Raw genomic sequence first — 11,830 nt, forward strand, 5'->3', positions numbered from 1 at the left:
GTTGACATTGTTACCGCGTACATGCGCGCGCAGAAGAATACAACGTTTGCGGCACAGTTGTACGGAGACGCGCATCCTGGTTGCCGTGTGCCCTCTCGCTGCACTTTCAGAAATCTTCAGTGATTTTGTGACAACAGGGTCGGTGCACCCTCAACGTCAAAGAAGTGACTCAGTTTTGAACAAAGAGTTTGAAACGGGCATCTTGGCCTATGCGAATCAACCCACAGGTCAGCGTGAGAGAAATCGGCGATGCATTGGGATGCAGTTTCCTTTCTCTTTGGAGAGTTCTCTAACCGCACAACACGTATCCCTACAAGGTATGCCTGCACCAAGCACTAGGAGTGTCTGATTTTTAGCGCCGGCTCGATTTCTTTAACTGGTGCCTAATGAAATGCGAGGACAGCTCTGAATTTTTAGACAACGTGATGTGGAAAAATGAAGCGCACTTCTGAGATTGCATGGCAAATGTACACAGCGCTCATTATTGGTCGGCCGCCAATCCATATTGGGTACGAGGACAAAGACATCAGGTTCAGTGGCCCGCAAATGTAAGGTGCGGGATATTTCAAGGACGCATTGAAGGTCCATACTTTATTGACCGGAACCTCACCGGTAGGAACAACACTGAGCGCATCCTAAATGATGTGGTCATGAACTTCGCCTCAGAACTTCCGTTTAACGTGCTGAAGTTGATGAGGTTTCAGCATGACGGGGCTCCACCACACTCATTCTCTCGTGCTGTGGACGTTTTGGAGACGAACTTTCTCAGGCAGTGGATTGAGCGCGGTGGACCGACTGCTTGGGCTCCTAGGTCACAAGTCTTATCTACTCTGGACTTTTTCCTCTGGGAATACGTGAAGAATACTGTTTATAGGAAGCAGCCCTCCAGCCTTGAAGACCTGAAGCAAAGAATTACTCTGGCCTTGACAAGCATTCCACAGGACATGATTGAGCGCTCTCTCCGCGGGATGCAAGCTCGTTTTTTGCTGTGCATTGTCTTGGAAGGACAGCTTTTTGTGCACGTGATGTAATACTCTGGTATTATACAGGGGCGATGGAAAGAAATGAGAACAAAGCAGCGCCTAGGTGCTTCGTTATTCGCATTTCCGTTGATCGCGCTTTTACTTCGGTGGTAGCAGAAATCCGCTAGATTCATTGGTGATGCATTCTAGGAGACCTCTAAGCTCTCTTTCTTACCTCCCAGGTGAAAGCGCGATAAACAAAATTGAAACGCAGAGAGCGTAGGCGTCCGTTTCTTTCCATCGCGATAGCGCACACAGCGTAATTGCTGACTGAGGCACCCAGATTTTTTTCTTCGACACGTGCAAATTTTCTGCCGCGTAATAAATGGCTTTTTACAGATGGATTTTTATTCCTCTTGGTTGCAGTGTCGAATATGTTGGACACCGTTTTTAAAGGCTCAAGGTTAATTTAGTCCGCTTGAGCGTCATTAGTGTCCGCCTAAATGTCACGAACATATGTTTTGCACTTCTGCCCTGTAAAGGTCACCTGTGTAGCTTCGAAACAAAATCCATAAACTCATGTCGGCTTACTGTTAGGTCCTGTGTTTTATTTTCTTTTTATGTTACAAACAGGCGCATGGAAAAAGACAGCACAGAAGACTTTATACTTGTCGTTTGCTGACATGTTTTGTTGAATGCGAACAAAGCACTATCTTGTTTATTATAATGTAAAATAACTTAACCCTGCTTATGTCCTTAAATACTCATGCTATTGTTGTGAACGCTATAGTTATTCAGCAGTGTTAGCGGAGGCTTTAGCAAATTTCAAACCATGTGAAAAACTACTAAAAAATACAAAGATTAAACGACAAAGTAAAGCGAAGGTAACGAAGGTCAGGTGGCGCAAGAAAAACCTTTCTAAGAAAAGGTATTACCAACCCATCACTTTCGGACCCGGAAAAAACGGAACGTCGCGTGAAATGAAAAAAATATGCAGAAAATTTAGTGCGTTTAAAGCGACAGTGCAAGGAAAACAACCGTTGAGTACGCATTTCTTGCCTCAAAATTAGCTGCACGGCAAAAATGAAAAAAAAAATAGAACAGAACGCGCGTCACATCATTTTTATCTGCCGGAACACCAAGAACATGACCTGCCGGTGTTTTCCTACAAAAAGGTCGGTGATGCCAGTTGATGATCTTGGTATGGTGGAATGAGCAGAATAAAACTAATACCCAGATAAATAAAATTCGCAAGATGCAAACAGTTCAGCAGTTTAACCAGTCCAAGCCGCAAGCGTGCATTCAGTCCAAGAAACTCGTTCGCAAAGTGCGGCAGCCAGTGACTCAGGTTCGCTTAGAAAGTAAGGAAGCAGGAGACGGGCGGGGCCCAGCAAGCCACGTGACTGCCCATTTGAGCACCGCGAGCTTGTGGGTGTGGCTGTATGCCCGCGTCGTCCACACGGTTTCGATTTCACGCGCCGCGAACACCCAGAATACCTTGCCGCGTAGCGACAAGCGGATTCGCATATTCGAAATTCTAAAAACGGAAATGGTTATTTATTTATTTATTTATTCACGTTGCCTCACAGGCTCCAAGCATGGAGTATTGTGTGAGGGGGGGATTACATAAATAGGGGTAATAACAGGAGCATGCATGACATGATTATATAATGCTGATTGACTGTTAGTACTCATTAAACAGTAAGAACATCATTACACAATGCCAACTGACTGTTAGTACTCACCATAAAACAATAAGAACATCATTACACAATGCCAACTGACTGTTAGTACTCACCATAAAACAATAAGAACATCATTACACAATGCCAACTGACTGTTAGTACTCACCATCAAACAATAAGAACATCATTATACAATAGTTATTGACGCGTCAGTAATTAGAAAATATGGCTGTTATTTCGGTCCTAAAAGAAGCTGGATCACGAATATTGACGATGTGTTGCGGAAGACCATTCCAGTGAACAATAGCCTGCGGCAAAGCGGATGAATTGAATGCAACGGTTTTACCTGAAAGGCGTTGAAAGCTGAGATGGTTGTTTAAACGGCGCGAGGTGCGGTGAGGTTGGGCAAGAGGGAGAGTCGAATGATTAGTGCTATAGACTATTTTGTGAAATAAGCAGACTAGGGCAATTAATCTTCGTGATTGCAAGGTACAAAGAGAGAGCGATAATTTAATGTTTGTGACGCTTGAGTGACGGTCATAGTTTCTGGAGATGAAACGCGCAGCACGATTTTGGACTGATTCAAGGGAGTTAATTAAATAAGCCTGGTGAGGTGACCAAATGGATGACGCATATTCGAGTTGCGGACGAACAAATGTTTGATAGGCGAGCTTACGGGTAGTAGCAGGAGTTCCATGAAGATTCCGTTTTAGGTAGCCTAAGGTCCGGGATGCTTTAGCTGTTATTTTCTGGATATGAGTGGACCAGGACAAGTTACATGAAAAATGGACACCGAGGTATTTGTAAGAAGACACCTGAGAGACTAAGCTTTTATCGAGCATGTAATTGAACGAAGAGTTAGATTTTTTGCGGCTGAATGTCATTAACTTGCATTTTTCAGTGTTAAGTGACATTTGCCATGATGAACACCAAGCGGTTACATGATCGAGGTCCCTTTGAAGTGCAAGATGATCTGCAGGTGATCGGATTTTGCGGTAAATTATGCAGTCATCTGCGAACAAGCGAATGGTTGATGTAATGTTGGATGGCAGATCATTAATGTAAATCAGGAACAGCAACGGGCCCAGGACGCTTCCTTGAGGAACACCAGATAGAACATCGCTAAACGGAGATGAGTGGCCGTTAACAACTGTGAACTGTTTACGAAAAGACAAGAAATTCCTTAGCCATGAGGTAGTTAGTGAGTCTAGGTTGAGGGAAGTAATTTTACCTATTAAGCGTGAATGCGCAACGCGGTCGAATGCTTTTGAAAAATCTAAGAATATGCAGTCTGTTTGGAAGTTCTCATCCATGTTGTGTAGTAGCTCGTTAGTAAATTCCAGTAGTTGAGTCTCACAAGAGAAGCCTTTCCTGAACCCGTGCTGGTTAGAAAAAAAGAAATTATTACTATCTAGATGCTGCGCCACTGCTGATACGATGATGTGTTCGAGGATCTTACATGGGACAGATGTCAAAGATATAGGGCGATAATTTTGCGCGTTCGTTTTATCACCTGATTTGAAGATGGGGATAATTTTACCAATTTTCCAATCCCTTGGAATCTCACCAGTTGATAGCGACTGACGAAAGATATGGAAGAGAATATTGCTTGAATGGATCACTGTGTTTTTGAGAATTTTTGTATTAATATCATCAATACCAGCAGAAGTCGAAATCTTGAGATTGTTTATTAATGCTGCAATACCGGAGACACTTATTTCTATGGGACTCATGTACTGGTAATCGGCATCTACTAATGGTGGAGTAGTGGAATGGTCTTCCTGTGTGAACACTGAAGAAAAATAATTATTAAATATAAGTGGGCATTCTTCTTCTATAACTGGAGCACCAGTGTTATCCAACAACGAAACAAGAACCGGAGTGTCAGTAGGTGATATCGTTTTCCAAAATTTTTTAGGGTTGTGTGTCATAAGGGATTGAAGGTCATGGGAATAATATTTAAGCTTTGCTTTGCGGATGGCACTACAATATGTTTTTTCGGCGATTTTGTGTTTCTGCCATGAAGCCGGTGTGCCAAGGCGTTTGGCAGCTTTGAAAAGTCGCTTTTTCTTGTTTTTTAGTGCATGTAGCATCCTGTTGAACCATGGTTTAGACGCGTTCGTGCGGAGGGTGAGCAGTGGTATATGACGGTGCACTAATTCCAGTAAACTATTTTTGAACAAAACCCAGTTATCGTTGGCCGAACGCTGAGAAAAACTCGGAAGATATGTGTCACAAAAGGATTGTAACCCGATATTAATGGCATTGTAGTCAGCGCGGTTATAATCAAAAATGCGTTTATGTGTTTGTGCACGTGCGCATGGAGGCATGGAAATCGTGAAATTAAGCAGTTCGTGATCACTGAAGCCATCAGAATAAGAGATAGGGCTTATATTGTCTGGGACTGACGAGAATACGAGGTCAAGCTTATTGTTTCCTCGGGTAGGTTTTTCGACTAATTGGACCAAAGAGAAATCGAGAGTTAGTTGAACAAAATTAGTGCTATCACGTGTTCTCGAACTTAAGGTCGGCCAGTCAATTTCGGGAAAGTTGAAGTCACCTAGAAGACAAATACTTGCTTTTGGAAATTTAGCTTTTGCTTCAGTTAGGTTATCATGTAGATCGGAGACGAATGATTGCGGACTATCTGGTGGTCTGTAACAAACTCCAAGAAGATGCTTGGAAGATGGCGATGTGATGCAAACCCACAAAATTTCTAATTTACTAGGAATATCAACGAGAAAAGAAGTTATATGCTTTTTAGCTGCAATCAACACCCCTCCTCCCCTTCTGTCGCTCCTATCGTTTCTGTAGATAGTGAAACTGTCCATATCAGGCAAGACTTCATCGTTCCTAATATCTTTATGAATCCACGTTTCGGTTAGTATTAAAATGTCGCATTCACAATTGTCAAGGTATGAACAAAGTTCGATGCGCTTAGGAAGGATGCTGCGTATGTTAGTGAAAAGTAAGGAGAGCTGCGATTGCGCGGTGTTATTGCGGTAAGATGTTCGTTCTTTCCTGATGACACGTGTAGCCGAGCAACACCTTACCTATGCGGAAGATAGTTTTACGGTGTCAGTAGCGGCGTCGTATACGTAAACACTATCGTTTATTCTCAGCTTATCGACATTTAGCTTGTACGGAACTTTTTGTGGTTTGGCAAATTCGATCAACTTCTTTCTAGCCAGTCGTGTCTGGAAGGAAAAATCTTCGCGCACAGCGTAGTTAGTTCCTTTCAGCTTGATGCCGTTCCCAATGATCTGTTGTTTGTCCTTAAATAATGTGAATTTTACCATCACTGGCCTGCACTTTTCCGGGTCGTATTTACCAATGCGGTGTGCCCGTTCTATTTGCGATGAATCTACTGTAATGTCCAATTCATTCTTGCACAGGTCAATCACTTTCGTTTCAGCACTTGGCCATGTCTCAGATATGTCATCGGAAAGGCCGAAAAAAAGTAAGTTGCAGCGTCTCAGCCTGTTTTCCGCGTCATTACAACGCGATTCAATAATTCTGAGCTGGTCAGAGATGACGCTGGAAACTGCACCAGGAGAATCAGCCGAAGACGTAGCGGGATTGTTTTTTAGATCTGAAACGTCCACTTCAACACTGCGAAGTCTAGAAGACAACTGCTTCAGTTCAATGTCTACTGACGCTTGCCACTGCTTCAACTCTCTCAAATCACTTCGAATTCCATCTTGGCCGGATTCGATCCTTTGTACAGTCTCCAGCACAGTAGCCAGGATGTCATTAGAATCAGGTCCGGGGTTTGTTTCCACATCCCCGGAAAGAATTAAGAGTAAACTACTTAAGCAATATTGCACAGTTTCCTCGCATGCTTCTAGGGCATATAACCACTCTCTGGGGCACGACACCAAAAACAAGCAGCGATTCTTGCTTCTTAGGCAAGTGCAATGATCAAGGTAACTCACCTGGAACAGTGTGAAAGGTAAGCGCTCCATTGCCAATACGGCGTCGTGCCCCAGAGGGGCGTTCACGGGCAGCAGCTTATATTCCGTGTGGCCGGCGCTGATAGTGGTATCGCTGGTGATGAACGACCGCGGTCGCCAGCCGAAGAACAGGTTTCCTTCCAGATGGATCTGTAGGCAAGGCTGTTGCGTCCAATCCGCGGGTTGATTCGCGTTCTCAACTGGGCAGGTGAAGACCACGTCCGATGCCAAACAAGGTAGCGATGAGCCAAGGAGTAGGGCAGCCTGGAACAGTGTGAAAGGTAAGCGCTCCATTGCCAATACGGCGTCGTGCCCCAGAGGGGCGTTCACGGGCAGCAGCTTATATTCCGTGTGGCCGGCGCTGATAGTGGTATCGCTGGTGATGAACGACCGCGGTTGCCAGCCGAAGAACAGGTTTCCTTCCAGATGGATCTGTAGGCAAGGCTGTTGCGTCCAATCCGCGGGTTGATTCGCGTTCTCAACTGGGCAGGTGAAGACCACGTCCGATGCCAAACAAGGTAGCGATGAGCCAAGGAGTAGGGCAGCCTGGAACAGTGTGAAAGGTAAGCGCTCCATTGCCAATACGGCGTCGTGCCCCAGAGGGGCGTTCACGGGCAGCAGCTTATATTCCGTGTGGCCGGCGCTGATAGTGGTATCGCTGGTGATGAACGACCGCGGTTGCCAGCCGAAGAACAGGTTTCCTTCCAGATGGATCTGTAGGCAAGGCTGTTGCGTCCAATCCGCGGGTTGATTCGCGTTCTCAACTGGGCAGGTGAAGACCACGTCCGATGCCAAACAAGGTAGCGATGAGCCAAGGAGTAGGGCAGCCTGGAACAGTGTGAAAGGTAAGCGCTCCATTGCCAATACGGCGTCGTGCCCCAGAGGGGCGTTCACGGGCAGCAGCTTATATTCCGTGTGGCCGGCGCTGATAGTGGTATCGCTGGTGATGAACGACCGCGGTTGCCAGCCGAAGAACAGGTTTCCTTCCAGATGGATCTGTAGGCAAGGCTGTTGCGTCCAATCCGCGGGTTGATTCGCGTTCTCAACTGGGCAGGTGAAGACCACGTCCGATGCCAAACAAGGTAGCGATGAGCCAAGGAGTAGGGCAGCCTGGAACAGTGTGAAAGGTAAGCGCTCCATTGCCAATACGGCGTCGTGCCCCCTTATTACTAACGGTCGGCTACAAATGGCTAATTACAAGGAGCCGCCTATCGAGAATAGTTAAGAAGCTAACTATCCTAATTTAATTAAAAACTGCACCAGTTAACATGATTCGCGTGTTTCTTGACTACCGCCAGCACTGCAATTACTAGGCCGGAAATACCTTCCCTTTACTTGAAAAACCCTATTTTTAAAAATTACTGACACCTTCCCTGAAACACCTGGTATAAAGCTGATTTGGTTCGGAATGTATTCATGAGAGGGTCAGTACTTCTGTGCACAAATTGTTTCCTTAGTTTGTTATCACAGTGCACATTTCGTCTAGATGGTGCATTCGTTTTTAGAGGATCTTTTTGATACATTCGTGAGTGCCCACTATTTTACAATTTTTGCAGACTCGAAAGGACAGCAAGTAAGCGACACTTACAAAATTCACCATGCCAACCACACGTGTTTTGTGTTGCTCACTGAACAAGAAAACGGAGGTAAGTAGTATGCCTGAGAAAACCTAAAGCCACATTAAATGCTTGGCTAAAATTTACATTGAAAGAAATTTTCCTGTAGGACACCTTCGAGTATGTGAGACTTAATTTGCGTATTATGGGAAGCGAATAGCGAGGGAAATCGTCAAGGACAAGAAGAAAGCACTATATTTCAAATCCTGCAACGCAGTTCTTTTAGCATGCAAGATGCAGGGTAAAAGGTATCAACACAGGCTTGTGTGAGACAGTAAGAATTGACAATCGTCATTTACTCATGGCCTGCGGTTAGCGTGCTGCTTCGTACCTTTCTCTGTCCTGACAAACGTTTTGTGTGTTGCACGTCCCTAAAAAGCAGTCTAAGCACATTGTCATAACAATGTTTGCGTTCGATAAGTCTTAAATTTAAAATTTGGCAGCAGCAATGCATTTCGAAAGGGTTGCTTCTTATCTGGCATTTTTTCACGAGTATGTAACAAATCCCCACTCCATTGCAGTGGTAATATTAAAGAAACCAGCTAATTCTTTCTGACTACACTATATCAGAAAAAAAAAGTTTTTTGTTTGCAGAATAGGCTACTTTAAAAAAAGTGTTCTAGAACTGTTTGTGTTTAGACTTAGTAGTAATATGTGAAGAATAAAATAAATATTATACTAAATGCATTTCGCCCTTTGTGACCGCCGTTCGGCTTTTGCGCGATTCAATGTGCTGCGTCAACTAATCATTGGTGCTCAAACTTGGCGATTCTCCAAGTTTGTGCGCTGACAGCAGTGGGTTCAAACAGGCACAGCCGTTTATATCACGGCCGTCGCGCTGTGGCCAACCCTAGAAGTAATCACACTGGTTGAAGGCGTAGTTATTGCAACGGCACGGATGCATTAGGAAGTTCAGCCATTTGTCACGTAGCCATCATATGGAAAGATGTCATGTGGTAAACTACGTCTGCACTGAGCGTCCAGAATTTGTTACCGTCATCATCCTTATCATGCTGACTACTGATACAGGCCTGTGCTTTATCTCTCCACTTATACCTGGCCTCCAGAAATTGTAAAGCTTCGTTGCTACGGGCAGAAGTAATGCTAACGGTTGCGCAAAAACAAATGGCGGTTTTATTGGAGGGTTGTTTTTTGCGGAAGGGGGATTGTTCGACCATACGATTATCTAGGCATAACCTCGCAAGCATAAAACTCCTTGAAATTGCGCGCTGTTGGGTAAATGAAATTTACCTCTGCGCATCAGTTATGGGGCCAGGGCGGCACTAGTTGAAAATAATTGAAATCTATAATGAACATTGTGTTGACTACAGTTACTGGGTATGTTTATATTGTGTAGAAAAAGGCGACCGTATTTCCACAATATTCTGTTTCCTAGATTCCTTCTAGCACGCATGTGCTCGAGATATTCTCGTCCGAATTTACAGCTCAATTAATGTACGCACGCGTGCAAGACGATGACAATCTGCGTGAAACTTCTGCCGCGGCCCGAAGTTTCTTCTGCCAACGGCGTAGAGCAACCTGCCGAGCCAACTGTTTCCTTTCGCTGGTCCTTAAGGGTAACGGAGTGGATTCCAAGAGAAAGCAAGCGTAGCAGGGGACGGCAGAAAGTTGGTTGGGCGTATGAGATTAAGAAGTTTGCGGGAATACAGTGGCCACAACTGGCAAAGGACAGGGCTATTTGGAGAGGCATGGGGAGGTCTTTGCCCTGCAGTGGACGTAGTCAGGCTGATGATGATGTCCGAGCCTCACATTAGGCAGGCGTTTAGCGTCAACTACGGCCACCTTGTATGAGTGCTCTCTGAAAAACAGTGGAAACATTTGGGGCGAATAGAGTAGGAAGACGTGGCCTCTGAAATAATGCCACAAAGTGAATTTGGCCAGGACAGCAGCTTGGGCATGTTGGTTACTCATTTGTAACGGAACAGCGCAGTGCTTGTCTCTTGTCCCGGTGTTTTGCGCTGTTCCGTCACAAAAAATGTGAAGTTGTCTAGAAGTTCCACCGTGGTCTTTGTTCACATTGTAAACATTAGTTTCCATTATGGTGGTTTAACGCCCCATAGCGACTCAGGCTATGAGGGACGCCGTAGTGGAGGGCTCGGGAAATTTCGACCACCTGCGGTTCTTTAACGTGCACTGACATCGCACAGCACACGGGCCTGTATAATTCCCAGCCTCACAGCCGGGACGGAACCCTCGTTTTTGGCGCAGCAGCCGAGTGCCATAACCACTCAGCCTCCGCGGCGGCGCAATGTAAACTTTAATGACCCAGAATGTTCATTAATTTATATCAGTTAATTAGGTGCACGACAGTGACAATTGTCATCTCGCTTTGTGTGCCCTGGCCGCATAACTTATAACATACTTGCAGAAACACAGTTTAGGAAGCTGTCAGAAACTTATTTTAAGAAATCTGTGAAGCCTCATTGAATTCTAAAGTTCAGTTTAGCGGCACGTCAGCGTGAATTTTATAGGCAGAGAGGATAAAAGTTATTTTTATAACATGTGTTTAATCAGAACATCTTGCTGCATGCGATGTAGACATTTTAAAGCACACCAGCTAATTTTTTCATTCCATACGGCTATGACCAGTAGCGCTGAAACCTATCAATTCTACTGTGTTTATGGTAGCCTTGCTTTAGAAAAATGTGGAGAACAGAGGCCGTATAGGCTTACCAGAACCGAGCCAACACCTCGCAAAATGCACATTCTGTGCATTCGAAGACTGTTTTCTAACCCATGACTTAAAAAGACAAACTCTTCACTGGCATTTTTCCGACGCTAACACTTGGAGCGGAAACCTGGAGGCTGACATAAAGGCTTGAAATTAAGAGAAGGAAAGCGCAGTAGGCTGTGCCAAGGAAGAGGATGAGGCAACGTTAAGAGAGAGCATTGGCTCCGATATTTTGTCGTAATCCTATGGACATTTCCGTATTTATACCCCCAATACCTTGGCTAATCCCCCCACGTAGGTATGTGCCATTATAAAGAGGATGAAGAAGAAGAGAGCTGAACAGAAGAATTATTCAGGGTACAAGTGAGAGTTAACGTTAACCTTGTTGGAATCAAGTAGAAATTGCAGAAGAGTGGGCATCTAACGCGAAAGCAACATGACCGATCCTTCCTAAGGATAACAGAATGCATTTTCACAGAACGCAACCGTAGCAAGAGGCGACGGAAAGTCAAGTATGGGTCATATTCAACAGTTTCTAGGGACAAGGCGATCGCAGCTGGCACAGAACGGTGCAAATTGGAGGGCATTTGGGAGCGGCCTTTGTACTCCGTTGAACGCAGTCAGACTCATGAGAACGACTGATTTTGCACATTGATGCGCGCAACCCATAGGCAAATCTGTCTTGTTTGCGTCAGCTGCTTAAATCCAAGTAAACTCTCTCTTCGTGTTGAACTACAGCGCTGCACCATTTAACTTTAACAAAGCAGCAGGAGTGATAGTAAGTACTCGAGAACGTCCTCATGCAATTATTTAATGTTGGATGCGTTTAGCTTATTAGTTCATTGTTGTATAATTGTATGTTCTCTTTCTAATGAATTCATTCTCGAAAACAAAGGAATCGTACAAATAGACGTTTTTTAAA

General features: G+C 44.7%; 1 protein-coding gene across 1 annotated transcript; it reads right to left on the reverse strand.

The window, feature by feature from the left end:
* Nucleotides 1–700: 700 nt before the first annotated feature.
* On the reverse strand, nt 701–7,740 carry LOC149346327 (uncharacterized). Its single transcript, XM_089541294.1, has 2 exons — nt 6,583–7,740; nt 701–844 (listed from the first exon to the last, which is right to left on the reverse strand). Exons 1-2 carry the CDS (start codon nt 7,738–7,740, stop codon nt 701–703), a joined length of 1,302 nt encoding a protein of 433 aa, XP_089397420.1.
* Between the last annotated feature and the right edge of the window lie 4,090 nt (nt 7,741–11,830).

This window comes from Amblyomma mixtum, chromosome 4 (assembly GCF_055824585.1).
Source record: "Amblyomma mixtum isolate Tamu chromosome 4, ASM5582458v1, whole genome shotgun sequence".
NCBI lineage: Eukaryota > Metazoa > Arthropoda > Arachnida > Ixodida > Ixodidae > Amblyomma > Amblyomma mixtum.